Raw genomic sequence first — 19,261 nt, 5'->3', positions numbered from 1 at the left:
ACAACCAAGACGGACATTATTGTGGAATAATTCGTAAAACTTAATTTGATTTGAATCTACATTTATTTGTACAATATTATGAGTAAAAGTATTGATAATAAGCCTCTGTGATGATATTTTTCATGTGTAATTCATCTGAAATTTGCTTGTAGACTGGCGAGTTCCAAAATACAAAAAGATATAACATGAATATACTGCAGTCTTCCAAAACACGCACCGCGGATTTCATACTCTCTACACACCGCAAACATGGGAGGCCATCCTTACATAACCCATCCCGGTCACATTACACTGACAACGGGCGAAGCGGTGGTCAATGCGAGAACAAACTGCCACTTTATACAGTATGGTGAGTTTCAGCCAAGGAACATTTCCAAGTTGTAACCAAGATTTCAAGAATAAAATTTCCAAATCAGAATGTATTTCTGTACCTCAGGGGCGAACGCTCAGCTGAAGGCCTAAAGTGAGGCGATGTCAGGGGAGACGTTACAAAGAAGAATGTCATTTTGGGAGAAGAGAATAGTTGATCTGAAATAAGGTCACCTTTTACGATCATGCAATAGGGGCATGAATTAAAAGCGATCAATTTATATTTCTAAAACGCACACGAGATTTCGCGAAATACGTTTATTTGTTTGATAATGTGATATCTCTAGGACACTTTGTTACATAACGCTACATGTAGATATGTGATATCGCTGAATTTAGTGTAGCAATTTCTACGGTCAGCATGTGATTGAATGAGAAATAAAAGTAGTGGCCACACCAATGTTACATTGATTCAACTTGTTAATTTTGAATTTGTTATACAGATTGAAAAGTAATCATGTGACAACATACTTCCAACACATGTATGCGATCAATGTAAATGTACAATGTCATGTGTGTGCACTAAGTTGGAACAACTTTAAATTCATTTTATTGAAAATAAACAATATATTTCACAGTTAAAATTGTTTAATTTCTATCACATTATTACATAAATGTGACATCGTCTGTGGATGTATGTCAATACAACAGTTGTCATTCGTTATCACGCTTTGGCGAATGACAATACGGGCAGTGTCACTGTCGCCATCAAAATAACAGTTTATCAATCTGCGTACACTCATGTATACGGTGATCTTCAAAGGTACATCTAATAAATTATCGATCAAAACATGATGATAGAGTTATTGTACAGATTCATGAGTTTGAATTAATAAACGTTTTTGAAAGATCAATTGAGTCTATGGTCATCTCCTTGAACACGTCCCGTTTCCATTTTCTCTAATTTAAAAGTAAAATATTGACCAAGTAACACAATGAAAGCTCGAGGCACAACTCTTTATTGTGATTTCAAATTCATTATCTGAACGTCCCTTTTGGCATCAACGTGCATTTTGTGAATATATATATAAAGCATTTATGGATTTATGCCCCTCCATTTGCGCTCACCATGACGACACAGCTTTCAATGCTTACTGATACAAAAATTTAAATCTTTCTTTCAAAATATTTTTAATAAAATCGGGATTACAACAGCGGTATCAAAAACTTGTTCTTTAATTTGTACCCTTCTTGTTTTATTTATGATGCTCTGTTTAGTATGAAAGTGTGTTCCTTTGATTTTTTTAAGCATTGATGTCACTATTTTTATTTTTATTTTATTGGGGCATAACAAAAATTGTTTGCAAATTGTGTGAATCCGCGTAGCGTGCACACAATTTTTGTTTCATACCCCGATAAAATTTAATAATAGTGACATCAATACTTATAATTAATTTTATACTCTATTTGATAAAATGAAGTATGTTTAAATGTACCGTTATAATGGTTTTTTAAGGGATTCTTTTTTTCCGAATCAATACGCAACGTCAATGTCTCTATTGTGACGTCACGATAACGTCGGGGTTTCGCGTCATTCTCGGATTTTTTTTCATAGTGGTATGCAAAAAAATATTGGCCATTCAGAAGGCCAGATTTGGTATGAAAAAGAAAAATTAATTATATGCGATATGTTTGGTATGTTTATGGATCACTCGAGCGGTATCACAGTTCGCTCCTTTACGTTTCTTCCAGTACGAGTATCCACACTCGCATGTCAGCACCGTAACAGCCACCACAATCCCTATACCAATCAGGTAGAAAGCACTTTGTATGTCGATCAAACTCACGATGGTAGCCTCGGGCACCATAGAACCGTAACACGTGCTTCTTTTCGGCCAATGTTTAAGCTTCCAAATTTGTAACAATCCACTTTCATGAATTGACAAAATTCTGAAAGAAAATAATAAATAATTCCATATTAATGCTCAAAACGTCAGTATTTCGTGATATACCACGAACTTTGCTAGAATAGGTTTACTTTCAAGCCAAATGATGCCATGTGATAAAAGATGCATCGACATAAAACAACGTTACACAAGTTAACACTCTTTCTACTATATCCAAGAGCAGAATACGTTTTTGTTCTTTTATCGATTCTATTTAGATCATCTATATTGATTCGATTCTACAAAAATCGTCGTTTTAATATAACCGTTGTTTCCTGATGTCATTTGGTCTTTCATTTCAAGTTCAAACAATTTTATTGACAAAAATGTTAAAAGACATAAGACAGTGCCTAACTGCAGATATAACTATTTTCCGTCTTATTAGGTCACCTGACCATAGGTCATGGTGACCTATTGCGATAACCTTTTGTCCGTCGTCGTACGTCGTCCGTCGTGCGTTAACTTTTTGTTGTGAACACGATAACTTGAGTAAATGTGAATCGAGATTGATGAAACTTTGTATGTAGCTTAATATTAACAAGATCTCGTTCGAGTGTCAGGGTTGCTGGGTCAAGTTCAAGGTCACTGCTACTATTTTAAGAAAATCCCTATCAGCACTCTAGCGGCTTCATTCCTTGAGTGATTTTGATCACACTTCACACAGACAAAGGATCATAATATCAAGGTCACTGTTACTATTCTTAGATAATTTCTTTGTCAGCACTCCGTCGTGCATTAACTTTTTGTTGTGAACACGATAACTTGAGTAAATGTGAACCGAGATTGATGAAACTTTGTATGTAGCTTAATATTAACAAGATCTTGGACGAGTTTGAGTTTCAGGGTTGCTGGGTCAAGTTCAAGGTCACTGCTACTATTTTAGAAAATCCCTATCAGCACTCTAGCGGCTTCATTCCTTGAGTGATTTTGATCACACTTCACACATAGACAAAGGATCATAATATTTCGGACAAGTTTGAGTGTGAAGATTGCCAGACTAAGGTCAAGGTCACTGTTACTATTTTTAGATATTTTTTTGTCAGCACTCTAGCGGCTTCATTCCTTGAGTGATTTTGCTCAAACTGCACACAAATACAAAAGACTGAAAAAAGTTTGAGTTTCAAGGTTGCACGGTCAAGGTCACCGTTACTATTTTTAGAAAATCCTTTCCAGTGCTCTAACGGCTTCATTCCTGAGTGATTTTGATCAATCTTCACACAAATTTAAAGGACCATAATATTTTCGACAAGATACAGTTTCAGGATTGCCAGGTCAAGGTCAAGGTCACTGTTACTATTTTAGGTCACCTGACCATACGTCATAGTGACCTACTGCAATAGCCTATTGTCCATCGTGCGTTAACGTTACTTTGTGAACATGATGACTTTAGTAAATGTTAACCGAGGTTGATGAAACTTTGTATGTAGCCTTATATCAACAAGATTTCGTACGAGTTCAAAAATGGGAATTATTCGACAGTAACGCACAAGTTATTGCCCTTTGTTCTAATTTTATCATTGTGTTTGTGAACAAGATAACTTTGGTAAATGACCCTGCAGGTAGGGCGTTAGAATTGTACCTGCTGCCCCTATTGCATGATCGTAAAATGCGACTAAATTTAGGATCTTATCTTTTCTATTCTTCCTAACTGACTTTATGTTTCCTAATGCCTCCCTTGGCACCGCCTCACTTTTGGCCTTGGGTTGAGCGTTCGCCCCTGTGAGGAAGGCTCTGGGTTCTGTCCCCTGGCCGAGACACACCAAAGTCTATAAAAGTGGTAGTTTCTACTCTTGCTTAGCGCTCAGCATACAGGGAGTGGGACGACTGGTTCGCCCGTTGTCAGTATAATGTGACCGGGTGGGGTGTGTTGCTTGGTGTCTTCGGCGGTATGCTTCAGTGATATTGCACTATAAAAAGGGCAACAGTTCCACTATACAAGAAGACACAACATGAATATACAGCAGTCTCCCAAAACACGCACCTCGCACAACATACACGCAACACACCCGCATACATAGGAGGCAGTCCTTACATGACCATAGCTGTTAATAGGACGTTAATTAATCAAACAAACAAACGAACTTTGGTAAATGTGAACTGATTTTGATGAAACTCTGTATGTAGCCTTATATCAATAAGATCTAGGATGAGTTTGAAAAAGGGAATTTTTCGACGGTAACTATATTATAGAGTTCATGTCCTTTGTAATAATGCTATTATTGGACCTTGTGTTCTAAAGATATTGTGATGCTTTATCAGAATTGTGAATTTTATAACCCTTGGCCTCTTTGTTTGCCCCTGGGGAGGAGGCTAAGTTTGCTATAGTTTATATTGAATACTTTTTATATTTTGTTTATTTTCTACTGGAAATTGTTCAATTGTTTTGATTCACATTATAACCACAAGAGGACATTTTGCTATTATTTCATTTTGACCCTGTCTCATCCCCAAAGGCTGAGGGGTGGAGCCCAGTGGGGTCAAAATGGCTTAAATTTTTAGGTCACCTGACCATAGGATGATAAAATTAGAAAGAAAAATAACAACCATATGTCAGTTATGATAAATTGTTCCAGTACGAGATTCATCAACATCAGTTCATATTTACTCTAGCTTCTGTGTTGAATACAGGAGGGAAAAAATTAACACACCATGTGTTAAAGTCCCTCATAGCTATTATGTTGGCCCTTAAATGACAAATTACTAAATGACAAATTATTGGATGTCAGGTGACCGTTAAGGTCCATGGGCCTCTTGTTGTTTAAAAGTTCCTATATATTTGGAAAATAAAATACTGTCAGCAATAATCATTACATAAAATATCGGAACATGCCTTTTTTTCTTTTTTTTTTTAAATTTTCGTCACAGATTTAGCTGTTTTGAGTTAACCAAAAAATATTAATCTAGTGCTTACGCATTAGCGAAGAGTCTTGTGTATGGTGAGTTGTTTGGCAGTCCAACAGCGTATTGGAAGGGAAGGAACTCCTCGTTAGTCATGATCAGGTCACACTCCTTCCTACTCCGGATCATAAGCTCGTTGTAAGTCTTGTCTGCCAGAAACACGTAGTCACCGGACAGCACCTTTGTGATGTGTAATGCCGGGTCAGAGGTCAGGACGTCTTTATCAGTTTGGTTAAATCGGACTATTCCGTCCCACACCTGTTTGAATGAACGCTGTTGGGACGTCTGAAAAATACATCAATTGTTAAAAAAAGGAAAGTTTGCTGCTTTCACTCAACAACGAAGTCCAGTGTCACGGGTCACAATAGTTCGAGAAAATTAATAGTAACGGATACACCATTACAATATTACCCCGAACATCCATAATCCCCACTATCAACACCCGTAAAATCACGGTGAACACTTTCGTTCGAACCTGATAATATTGCCATTTTGATGATGCTTTCGAGCCCTGCAGGTAGGGCGTTAGAATTGTACCTGCTGCCCCTATTGCATGATCGTAAAAGGCGACTAAATTTAGGATCTTATCTTTTCTTCCTAACTGACTTTATCTTTCCTTATGCCTTCCTTGGCACCGCCTCACTTTTGGCCTTGCGTTGAGCGTTCGCCTCTGTGAGGAAGGCTCTGGGTTCTGTCCCCTGGCCGAGACACACCAAAGTCTATAAAAGTGGTAGTTTCTGCTCCTGCTTAGCGCTCAGCAAACGGGGAGTGGGACGACTGGTTCGCCCGTTGTCAGTATAATGTGACCGGGTGGGATGTGTTGCTTGGTGTCTTCGGCGGCATGCTTCAGTGATATAGCACTATAAAAAGGGCAATAGTTCCACTATACAAGAAGACATAACATGAATTTACCGCAGTCTCCCAAAACACGCACCTCGCACAACATACACGCAACACACCGCATACATGGGAGGCCTTCCTTACATGACCATAGCTGTTAATAGGACGTTAATTAATCAAACAAACAAACAAATGATGATGCTATCGAGATAAAAAGGAAGGGAAAAAAAGTTTAATAAATAATTTCCTGGACAGAATAAAAGTAAGATTCAAACCTTTGATCTTCAACATTTCAGTGAAATATGTGCTCTAATACTTAAAGATGCTCCACCGCTGACAAATGGTATTTTTTCACTATTAAAATCAGGAGCAGACGATTTAGTATTTTTCTTCAGTTACAAAAGTTACTTACTTTAGACCATTACCACCATTGAAAAGTTTGAGCTTATGATTTTACCTCACGTTAAAAATATAAAAAAAAAATTGCATCCCGAAAAAATTCCGTGCCACTATATCCTATATGGAATGAAGTACTGATTGCGCATGCACCAATGGCAAAGTAAATTATTCTATATTATTTTTTGTGTTAATTCTGTGTATATATACACGATTGAACACCAATTATTGATCAAATGATGTGTAGTTACCACGGATTTTAAAAAATGCATTTCACATTTTAAAGAAACCAATAATTCGTCATTAATTATTGCACGGAAACGCCAAGTAAATATTCTGATAAATTGTTTCTACTTTGTTGCCAGAAGGCCAAACAGCACACTACACTGGCCAGATGGCCATTTGTGCTATGTTATAGTATTCTGTATATGTATATTACAGTCATTTTTTTGTGTGCGTAACGTCATACTTTTCTTAGAAAACGACGTGAATTCCACCCATAAAATAATGACACGTTACGATGGATACCTACCTGCAAGGGGGCTAATCTGTAATATGCAAAGACGGAATTCCGTCTTAAAGTGTTAATGAGAAATTCTGAATTTAGAAATGAAAGATAGAGGAACGGTCTGCGATTAAATGTAATGGTTTTTTCACTTGAATATGTCGATAAAAGCCGCTCCTACCTATGTACATAATGTACGTCCAGTTTTCTTACCTTGAAGATGTCGATAAAGGCCGTTCCTCCGATCGTCCCCCACCTATACACATCCTGATTGACCATGCCACTGAGTGTATCGAACGGCAGTTTCTCCTTGGTGACCGTGAGGAAGGCTATCAGATTACCGCTGTAGGTGGCCATCATAACGATACAAAACAGCCACCAGAAGCTGAGTAACGTCCTCCCGGACACGGCGTCAGACATGTGCTCTCCTCCTGTAGGATTAAGTATAAGATATTTGAATACTGGGTATCGTTATCTCGCTATTAAAAATCATTTTTAAGAAAGCGTGCATTGCGAATGGTCTATGGCAATGATAAAGATATGATGGATCAGTCATTGATGACAAATTAGACATGATTGAATGAGTTAAATGCAAACAGTAAGTCAGATGACACGATGGTTGAGACAATTGACGGACGATTGGAAGAAGACTAGTAAAACAACAAAAGCATTTATGAAATAGAACGATAATGGAATAAATTATTCGGTCTGTAAAAACAAACGGTAAACAATGTGATGTGGAGTCAGTATTACGTCAATCTGATTAAAATACAGATCCTTATTATCACTACGTTTGATAAGAGGATCTGAGAAAATCCCATTGGGGGTCATGTCCAGGTGACCTTTGGAAATGGCCAATCAAATTGCTACTTGCAAAATTTTGACAGTGAATTTCAAGGACGAAATAGTTTGAAAAAACTGTTAGAATTATTTTGGATTACGTAGTCATCTCGCCCAAAGAGCACAATAAAGCTAATTGTATATGTATACTGGGACGAAATATCGTTTTTAATGGATGTGACCGAAGGTCAGGATGACCTATTGTCATCGTGTTTTGTCCGTCGTCGTGCGCCGTCGCGTGCGCCGTCCGCCGTGCGTCGTGCGTAAAACTATTTATACAAAAGCCTACTCCTCCTAAACCCTTGAGTGAATTACATCCATATTTGGTATGAAACATCCTTGGGGAAGGACAATCATATTTTATATAAATGAGATAGGTCCGACCCCTAGGGGCAGAGGGGCGGGGCCCCAAAAGGGCAAATTTTCTTAATTTTAGCTTTAAAATCCTACTCCTCCTTCATTCTTAGATGGATTTCTTCCATATCTGGTGTGAAACATCATTGGGGACAGACAATCATATTTCATATAAATGAGTCTGGTCTGACTCCTAGGGGCTGAGGGGTGGGGCCCCAAAAGGGCAAATTTTCTTAATTTTAGCTTTAAAATCCTACTCCTCCTTCATCCTTAGATGGATTTCTTCCATATTTGGTGTGAAACATCATTGGGGACAGACAATCATATTTCATATAAATGAGTCTGGTCCGACTCCTAGGGGCTGAGGGGTGGGGCCCCAAAAGGGCAAATTTTCTTAATTTTAGCTTTAAAATCCTACTCCTCCTTCATCCTTAGATGGATTTCTTCCATATTTGGTGTGAAACATCATTGGGGACGGACAATCATATTTCATATGAATGAGTCTGGTCCGACCCCTAGGGGCTGAGGGATGGGGCCCCAAAAGGGCAAATTTTCTTAATTTTAGTTTTAAAATCCTACTCCTCCTTCATCCTTTGCATATTTGGTGTGAAACATCATTGGGGACAGACAATCATATTTTATATAAATGAGTCTGGTCAGACTCCTAGGGGCTGAGGGGTGGGGCCCCAAAAAGGGCAAATTTTTCTTAATTTTAACTTTAAAATCCTACTCCTCCTTCATCCTTAGATGGATTTCTTCCATATTTGGTGTGAAACATCATTGGGGACAGACAATCATATTTTATATAAATGAGTCTGGTCCGACAACTAGGGGCTGAGGGGTGGGGCCCCAAAAGGGCAAATTTTCTTAATTTTAGCTTTAAAATCCTACTCCTCCTTCATCCTTAGATGGATTTCTTCCATATTTGGTGTGAAACATCATTGGGGACGGACAATCATATTTTATATAAATGAGTCTGGTCCGACCCCTAGGGGCTGAGGGGTGGGGCCCCAAAAGGGCAAATTTTCTTAATTTTAGCTTTAAAATCCTACTCCTCCTTCATCCTTAGATGGATTTCTTCCATATTTGGTGTGAAACATCATTGGGGACGGACAATCATATTTATATAAATGAGTCTGGTCCGACCCCTAGGGGCTGAGGGATGGGGCCCCAAAAGGGCAAATTTTCTTAATTTTAGTTTTAAAATCCTACTCCTCCTTCATCCTTTGCATATTTGGTGTGAAACATCATTGGGGACGGACAATCATAATTTATATAAATGAGCCTGGTCCGACCCCTAGGGGCTGAGGGGTGGGGCCCCAAAAGGGCAAATTTTCTTAATTTTAGCTTTAAAATCCTACTCCTCCTTCATTCTTAGATGGATTTCTTCCATATTTGGTGTGAAACATCATTGGGGACAGACAATCATATTTCATATAAATGAGTCTGGTCCGACTCCTAGGGGCTGAGGGGTGGGGCCCCAAAAGGGCAAATTTTCTTAATTTTAGCTTTAAAATCCTACTCCTCCTTCATCCTTAGATGGATTTCTTCCATATTTGGTGTGAAACATCATTGGGGACAGACAATCATATTTTATATAAATGAGCCTGGTCCGACCCCTAGGGGCTGAGGGGTGGGGCCCCAAAAGGGCAAATTTTCTTAATTTTAGCTTTAAAATCCTACTCCTCCTTCATCCTTGGATGGATTTCTTCCATATTTGGTGTGAAACATCATTGGGGACAGACAATCATATTTTATATAAATGAGTCTGGTCCGACCCCTAGGGGCTGAGGGGTGGGGCCCCAAAAGGGCAAATTTTCTTAATTTTAACTTTAAAATCCTACTCCTCCTTCATCCTTAGATGGATTTCTTCCATATTTGGTGTGAAACATCATTGGGGACGGACAATCATATTTTCATATAAATGAGTCTGGTCCGACCCCTAGGGGCTGAGGGGTGGGGCCCCAAAAGGGCAAATTTTCTTAATTTTAGCTTTAAAATCTACTCCTCCTTCATCCTTAGATGGATTTCTTCCATATTTGGTGTGAAACATCATTGGGGACGGACAATCATATTTCATAAGGGATGGGGCCCAAAAGGCAAATTTCTTAATTTTAGTTTTAGAATCCTACTCCTCCTTCATCCTTTGCATATTTGGTGTGAAACATCATTGGGGACGGACAATCATAATTTATATAAATGAGCCTGGTCCGACCCCTAGGGGCTGAGGGGTTGGGCCCCAAAAGGGCAAATTTTCTTAATTTTAGCTTTAAAATCCTACTCCTCCTTCATTCTTAGATGGATTTCTTCCATATTTGGTGTGAAACATCATTGGGGACAGACAATCATATTTCATATAAATGAGTCTGGTCCGACTCCTAGGGGCTGAGGGGTGGGGCCCCAAAAGGGCAAATTTTCTTAATTTTAGCTTTAAAATCCTACTCCTCCTTCATCCTTAGATGGATTTCTTCCATATTTGGTGTGAAACATTGGGGACGGACAATCATATTTTATATCAATGAGCCTGGTCCAACCCCTAGGGGCTGAAGGGTGGGGCCCCAAAAGGGCAAATTTTCTTAATTTTAGCTTTAAAATCCTACAAAATCCTACTCCTCCTTTATCCTTAGATGGATTTCTTCCATATTTGGTGTGAAACATCATTGGGGACGGACAATCATATTTCATATAAATGAGTCTGGTCCGACCCCTAGGGGCTGAGGGATGGGGCCCCAAAAGGGCAAATTTTCTTAATTTTAGTTTTAAAATCCTACTCCTCCTTCATCCTTTGCATATTTGGTGTGAAACATCATTGGGGACGGACAATCATAATTTATATAAATGAGCCTGGTCCGACCCCTTGGGGTTGAGGGATGGGGTCCCAAAAGGACAAATTTTCTTAATATTAGCTTTAAAATCCTACTCCTCCTTCATCCTTGGATGGATTTCATCTATATTTGGTGTAAAACATCATTGGGGAAGGACAATCATATTTTATATAAATGAGCCTGGTCCGACCCCTAGGGGCTGAGGCCCCAAATGGGGAATGTTCTTAATTTTAGCTTTAAAATCCTACTCCTCCTTCGTCCTTGGATGAATTTCATCCATATTTGGTGTGAAACATCATTGGGGAAGGACAATAATATTTTATATAAATGAGTCTTGTCCGACCCCTAGGGGCTGAGGGGTGGGGTCCCAAAAGGGCAAATTTTCTTAATTTTAGCTGGCCCACTTCCTGTTTTCAGGTTTTGGTCTCCGATCTCAATCAAAATTGGTCTATAGGGGTTTTAATTGATGCCGAACAACATGCAAACATTTTCGTAAAGATTTTGGTATTCCAAGATGGGTGCTGGCCCACTTCCTGTTTTAAGGTTTCAGTCTCCGATCTCAATGAAAATTGGTATATAGGGGTTTTAATTGATGCTGAACAACATGCAGACATTTTCGTAAAGATTTTGGTATTCCAAAATGGCTGCTGGCCCACTTCCTGTTTTCAGGTTTCAGTCTCCGATCTCAATGAAAATTGATCTATAGGGGTTTTAATTGATTCAGAAGGGGGAACTTTAGGTAAGGACAATCATATTTTATAAAGGACCGAGCTTAGACCCATGGGGATAGTACGGCGGAGGTCCAAAATGGGAGCTTTGCTGAAATTTGGCTTTAAAATCTGACCCCTCCTTATATTAATCCTTGAATAGGTTACAACTATAAATGGATGAAGGGCTACCAAGTTTGTTCAACAAATGACATTTACCTATTTCAGAAACTTACATATTCAACTAAGGAGTTCCTTGTATTGTTTATATTAATCGTTAACCAACACTTGTGACTTTGTTGTTTTGTACTATGAGTCAGATGACCGTTAAGGCCCATGGGACGAAATATCGTTTTTAATGGATGTGACAAGGTTTAGAAAATGTATCTGATATGAAGACCACGTGGTATAAAGGTCGTCTGGACGTGACCCCCTATGAGATATTGTCAGATCCTTTATATAACGGAGTGGTTATAAGGATCTGTATTTCAATCAGATTGGTATTACGTATACCTTGTGTGAGGAGGGCTCCGTAAAGGTACCAGAACGCGTCTGAATAGTGATGGAGGCCCCTCATGGACGCTCTGTCAGGTAAACCTCTGTAATAGGGACTCAGGTACTCCAACATACACATGATGAAGGACACGGTCGGCAGGGATATCCCTATACAGATCAGCACAGTGGTCGTGAACGGGTCGATCAGCGTCCGCCATTTTTTGTCGGAGGGGTCAGGTTTTTTGAGGAGCATTACAGTTGGCTCATAGAAATACGGATAGCTAAAGTCCATGACTGCCTCTCGATTTGTCTGAATTGACATCGGTGCTACCGTCAAGTCTATCTCCTGGAGAAATAAAAAAAAACATACAAAACTAAAAAAAAAGTTTAGATTAAATGGTTAATGAACACTTGTCAAGACAACATAGAATGCTGACATCCTCAAAATGAACACTGAACTGGTATTTTTTTAATATTAAAGAAAAGAACACTAATTCATCATTCTTTTTAAAATAAGGTTTTAGAAGAGATCTTACACCGGTTTAATCTTTTGACATAATTTCCAGTTTCAATGCTTTTACTTCGAAATCCCCGATTGGTTCTGTTGTTGAATATCTATTATATATTTGACTTACGTTTCGCTGCATTTGACCGACTAAACCATTGAAGCTACCGTTGTCGAACTGCATTCCCCAAGCGCCATCTACCGGCATGATCAAATGGTACCTAAACAGTAAAAGAGTTAAAACCATTACTGACTATCTATGTATGCTATATGTATTATAGGATATGCCATACACGTATATGTCAGGAATTACTGGTGGGGCAAAATAGCGTATTCCTTTATCAAGAGTAATCATCGGTAGGCATATTTTTAGGATGGTTAGTTGGTCTTAACACCATATAAACTGATTATAACTTTAAGGGCAACTTGCCGTCCTATGTGAATGTCTATGCTTTGTGAGGCTCATATTTGTTCCGAAACTTGTCAAGTTTCGTACTTTCACAATGTGAAATGTTAAATATACCCAAACTTACGTGAAGTTTAAGCTTACTGCCAGATGATCCAACATGTCCATACAGAACCCGCTGAAGGTCATGTTTTCGTGTTTCGTTACAAAGGGATACCACTGTAAATAGCAACAGGGTCAGAATTAATACAATAGTTTCAACAGTTTTGTTTATTTTCCTCAAATTCATGCTAAGGTACAACACGGGTTATTAGATTACAATTCAAAATTAAATGACATACATAAAAAAGAGATAGAAATGATTGATACATATTCCATTAAGTTTAATGGTAACCTGTTAACACCTTTTATCCTGTCTACCGATGGACATTTACTATAATACGATTATTTCTTATTTTAGCAATTCTTTTATACTAAAACAAATTATGAAGTTCGTTCTACAACGTTATTCCAAAATATACACATCGTATCTTGCATTTGGACTTGTGCCATCTTCTAATTTCCACAACAGAAAAAACGGGGACGTAGGAAGGAAAAAAACAAAAGCCATATTATTCCACATGAAATCTTATTGGTGTTTTATTGCAGCATGGAATGAGTCAGCTACTTGATTTTATCACTTCTTTAAGCAAGTTTATCAGTCAGTTTTATATGTCGCTAATAAATGGAGATGTGCAAACAGCACAATTCTAATGTTAAAACTACATTAACATTGATAAATTGTTAATGTTACAAAATTTAACCTACAACATTGGTAGATACAAGAAGTTCTCGTCCATTGAATCCAAATTTTGTGTTAGGGAATATATCGCTGGAAGTGAGTAATCTGCCGGAATCCCGGATATGTCCGACGGTTGAGAATCGTCTTCCGACACTGGTCCACATCAGTGCCTCAATAGCTACCCACCGACACATCACTTTGTTGTTCTGGATTAAAGTATAGAAAAGGTTGTATGTACTAATATACAAACCATTGTAAAACAAACATACCCTACTCAAGGACGCCTACTCTGAAATCAGGGTGCTATAATTATATCTGCTGCATTCGTTGCATAAAATGTGACTAAAGTTGATATCTTATGTCCGCTTCTTCCTAACGTCTTCATTGACAAAAACCACCTCGCGTACAGATCTTCCGCCGCCGATAGAGCATGACTTTAACAATAATTGATAATTTATTATGATTTTGGTGCATGCGCAATCCGTACTTCATTCAATATAGAACAGTTCCACAGATTTTTTTGGGACGCAGGTTTTTTCATATTTTTTTTAAAAAAATTTTGGCTTGAATTAAAATGAGAAGATCAAACTATTCAATGATCAAAAATATAAATTAGTCCGCTCCTGTTTTTTGATAGAAAAAAAATACCATTCGTCACCGGTGGAACACTTTTAAAGCTTTGAAATGAACATTCAGGAAACATCTGCGATCTGTCCCTGCCACATCATAATCAGTGTTTGTCCGTTTAGTTTAAGTAGGTCGTGTGTTCTGTCTTTGACATATTTCAGTGCGATAGTATTTGTAATCGGACAAAAAATTGTAAATTACAAGGTAGCAATAGGAGCATACAATAGTCTCCTAAATCATATACTAGAAATTCACAGAAGTGATATAAAAGATATATGGAATGCCGGTCCTATAATCAACCTGGCTGTTATCAAAACAATCAAATTTAAACCACCAAATACATTCGTATACTATAAAATAATCAAAATTGTTTATGACAAAAACGCTTACCGTGACGAATTTCTGCATCGTCAGCCTTTTGATGAGAGTGGTATTTTCTTTGCAGTAAGATAGATTGTAACTGCTACCAATATCACTTAAAACATTCTGTATGTATGTTTGTACCCCCTGTAAAATTGGTAAAAATTTTTTTACAACTGTTGATATCCTCACATAATTTCTTTCGTAATACCAATGACATCGGCAAATATGTTATAGAGCTTGGTGTTTGCCTGTAGGAACACCTTGCAAGACAATGATATGTTCATCCTGTGTATACTTGAAATCAGTGAACCCTTATCCTTTGTATAGTACAAACATACGGAATAGCACAGCGGCATACAGCAGATCCTAAATAAGGTATCGTATCTCTAAAATACCATAAACCTATGCAAGCTTTTATGATGTTAGGCATAACTCATAATTGATATTACAAAGTATTTTATGGTCGGGTATCATCCTATGAATTGCCTTCCAAAGCAACAGTACAGTACGCCAATGGCTAACTTATCAAGTGAACCTTTACAATTACAACAACCATGATATATGTAATTTTTCTTGAGAGCTCAGCCCAAAGTCTTTATATCTCAAAACCGAAAACAAGTTTGCGGATCATTCATACAAAATGTTCATTATGGCATTTAATTTCGTAACCCTGGCAAACAAAATGAACATGATCTCCAATAATTCTCATAGTAACGGAAAACTTGATTTCAAATGTGTTTTTAGGATAAAGAAAAATAATGACTTACGTCCCCGTCAAAAAGGGATTTCCGGACAAATGCGTCCGGAAGGACGATGACCACTACATTGTCAAGATTTGTTTCCAGGTCAGTCAACTGGTCAGCAGCCGAGTGGTCACCGAACGTGACGATTAACCATCGGGTCATGTGACGCATGGCATAGCGCTGGACTTCCCGGCGAGCGATAGAAAACGGCTGAAAAGGGAGAAAATTGTGTTTAAGGGAAGCAGAAAAGGTGTGTCATTACCTTAAGCTATTGGAATATATTGAATACTATAAAATATCTGTTCTTATACTGGTGCTCCATTTACGCACCAAACCAAAGCTACTTCTATATTACTACTTATAGACCATTACATTGTTCTGTCATTTTGAACTAAACTTTACATATGAAAACATTATGTTATACATGAATTTTAATGGTGATTATATCAGTCATTGTTAATTCGGATTACCACTCTTTTTGGAAATTATTAATCAGTTCGTTATCAAAATCATCCGCTGCCCCTATTACATGATTGTAGAAGGCGATTCAATTTAGGATATTATCTTTTCTCTTATTCCTAACTGACATTATCTTTCCTAATGCCTTTCCTGGAACCCCTTACTTTTGGCATTGACTTGAGCGTTCGCCCCTGTGAGGAAGGCTATGGGTTCTGTCTCCTTGCCGATACACACCAGAGTCTATAAAAGTGGTAGTTTCTGCTCTTGCTTATAAGGCGCTCAGCATAAAGGGAGTGGGACGAGTAACTCGCCCGTCAGTATAATGTGACCGGGTTGGATGTAATGCTTGGTGTCTTCGGCGACATGCTTCAGTGATATCGCACTTTAAAATGGCAACAGTTACACTATACAAGAAGACACAACACGAACGTACCGTAGTCTCCCAATACACTCACCTCGCACTTTACCCTGCATAGAAGAGAGGCCGTCCTAACATGACCCTGGCTTTTAATAAGACGTTATTCAAACGTAATCAAACAAACAATCAAAATCACCTTTTTGTCATTACCTTTTTCAGAAGGGTTCTGACGCATTCCATGCTACATACTATGGTTATGTTGGGAAGTTCTCTGACAGCTAAGTCAATCCTGGCGAGGAAATCTCGTTCAAATCTCGGAGACATGATATCCGGCATCATTCCGTCAACCACAGAAATACCAGCAGCAGACAGACCGTTAACGAGGGCATTTAGGTTCTCGTCTATCAAAACAAGATCATATATTTTAGAAATTAAATGAATTAGAAATGTCCACGAATCGTTACCTTCTAATCAAAACATGGACATTTGTTGAAATGCTGAAATGAAATACTAGGATCATTCTGCATGCGGGATTATACAGGTTACGCGGTGGGTTTTTATCTCTCAGAACAGTGATTGGATTTCAATCTTATGTTAACCATGCATGTATGCAGCAATATATTCTAACGGGCCCATTTGAATATATTCTTAGAGGAATTGCTCAATGCAAGCATGGTGAACATAAAAGTGAAATACAATCACTATATTTACACTTACCTACATCTTAGCATTAAAACAAAGAACAAACACCAAAGTGACGAAATTATCCGATAAAATCTTGGTAATAGGTTTGAAGGGCTTACTCAATGAAACCGCCCGATTAGTCGCTTCATATTTGATCTATATATTCCCCCGTAAAAATTGGGGGCCTTACACAAAATAATATACTTTTTTAAAGATGCTCCACCGCCGACAGTAAAAGTAGAAGCTCAAACTTTTCAATGGTGGTAATGGTGTAAAGTAAGTAACTTTTGTAACTGAAGAAAAATACCCAATCGTCTGATCCTGTTTTTGATAGTGAAAAAATCCCATTTGTCAGCGGTGGAGCATCTTTAAGCTTCATTATTTTTTCTGGCCATTTGAGGCATTGATCACATCGTTCTGTATGTAAAAGGTCCACATACATTTTGACGTAAATATTTAGCGTCGTCCAGATGACGCACTGTACGTTGGGATATGTAAATAAAGACACATTTTCAGAAACATACTCAAGTTTAAAGGTGAATATCAGCATGCAGTTATTGTAAACAAATTACCATAAAAGACAATTCTAAGCCTTTCATGCGCTCATGAATGAGTAAGTTCTGAGTAGGCCTACTGTTTCCTGGCTCAAGCTGTGACACCCAATTATTTACGATTTAGGTAGGTAGCTTCTAATGTTGATCAACGTTGAGGAAGTGTTAGTGTGATAACCGGTATTTTCCTGCCAGTGTAAAACGACCAGGATCCGTTTCTTTAAATTCACTGTTGAATTTCTTTAATGTTTAAATGTATAAATGCCCTGCGGCATGCCTAAGAGAGATAGCACTGTAAAAAGGGTATTAGTTCCTCTAATGCAAGAAAACACTACACGAATATACCTCAGTCTACCATTGAAAATTTCTTCACACCTCAGTCTACCATTGAAAATTTCTTCACTTTAAATGGAATGTTAATATCTCAGAATTGTATCACAAAACTCATGGAAATGTCAAAGTACTAGTAAACAATCTCGTAGTCGACCCCCTCCCCTTATGTAACCATTTATCACATCACTCACACATAATATTTGCATCACATCCTCAGTGCCATAGTCTGGGTCTCTTTTCTCCACACACTGCGCACACAATATATTCATCTTTTACTCTTCTCAATCCTTCCCTTTTCTCCTCCGTTTTTGTTTCATTTCTCTCTTTCTCTTCTATTCCCTCCTCATTTTCCTTGTATCTTTATTGATTTTTCATTCCATCACCGCTGAAAGCTCTGGTCTCAGCACGGCGTGTTTGGCGACTTGCGTTGGGAACGCAATTGGAGTGAAAAAATGCTTTGCATTACTTGAAGTTGTATCACACTTTATAGTGTGGTGGTGTTGTTTACACATGTTGAACAGGTGTTGGAACATGCATTGATTGGTGTAGGATATGATTTTCAATCAGGAAGGACAGATTCACACTTGTAGTACAAACCTAGCATAATTCTTTACTATTATCACCAGGATATTCTTAAATAATTTATTTCTGCTTCACACAAATGAAAAAAGAATAATGATTATTGCATGTTTACATACCTAGTATGTATAACTTTTGAATAATTTATGAACAATAAACCAATTAAAATAATATATGTCATTTATCAGAGTTGTTTAATCAAAGGTTATTTGGGTCAAAAGTCAGTGTCAAATCTCAAGATTTTGGCTCTATAGATATACAGATATCCCTATGTGTAATAAAAAAAATCTTGTTGTGTAATACACATATTTCACATATATAAGAATATCCATATATCTGTAGAGACAATAGCCTGTGGTGCCTGTTGTTAAATTGCATTATTCATTATTGACTATTTTTAAGTTGCAAAGTTTTGATTGAATTAGAAAGGAATAGACTGACAATAACTTTAATTAGTCCAGGTCAATCAAGGTCTACAGGTAAAAGCTCTTAGTAACTCTTCTGAGTGTTCGGAGCAATATCACACTAAAGGAATTAGGATTGCTTGAATATATATAATTAACTAACAAAATAATCTAATACAGTTAGATTTTTCACTTGGTTAGACTTTATCTAATATACATACTAAACAATGAATTTTTATTGCAATTACTCTGATGACATGAGAATCACATGCTACGGTCAGCTTATTTACTACTTGATGCAATTTTGAACTCCAGTAATGTTTTATTGACTTAAAATTCAATGCATAATATGT

General features: G+C 37.7%; 1 protein-coding gene across 1 annotated transcript in view; it reads right to left on the bottom strand.

The window, feature by feature from the left end:
- Positions 1–952: 952 nt before the first annotated feature.
- Positions 953–19,261, bottom strand: part of LOC138307068 (glutamate receptor ionotropic, kainate 2-like) — a 29,130-nt gene continuing 10,821 nt past the window's right edge. The window contains exons 4-13 of the mRNA XM_069247696.1: positions 16,568–16,758; positions 15,565–15,750; positions 14,825–14,941; positions 13,834–14,013; positions 13,154–13,245; positions 12,751–12,841; positions 12,134–12,461; positions 7,108–7,325; positions 5,167–5,438; positions 953–2,259 (exon numbers count right to left, since the gene is read on the bottom strand). Of these exons, the coding sequence (XP_069103797.1) occupies positions 1,983–2,259; positions 5,167–5,438; positions 7,108–7,325; positions 12,134–12,461; positions 12,751–12,841; positions 13,154–13,245; positions 13,834–14,013; positions 14,825–14,941; positions 15,565–15,750; positions 16,568–16,758 (1,952 nt within the window). The 3' untranslated portion in view covers positions 953–1,982. The remainder of the gene's footprint in view (positions 2,260–5,166; positions 5,439–7,107; positions 7,326–12,133; positions 12,462–12,750; positions 12,842–13,153; positions 13,246–13,833; positions 14,014–14,824; positions 14,942–15,564; positions 15,751–16,567; positions 16,759–19,261) is intronic.

The sequence above is a fragment of the Argopecten irradians genome, chromosome 14, assembly GCF_041381155.1.
Source record: "Argopecten irradians isolate NY chromosome 14, Ai_NY, whole genome shotgun sequence".
In the NCBI taxonomy this organism is placed as follows: domain Eukaryota; kingdom Metazoa; phylum Mollusca; class Bivalvia; order Pectinida; family Pectinidae; genus Argopecten; species Argopecten irradians.
This window is presented reverse-complemented; position numbering and strand designations above follow the sequence as displayed.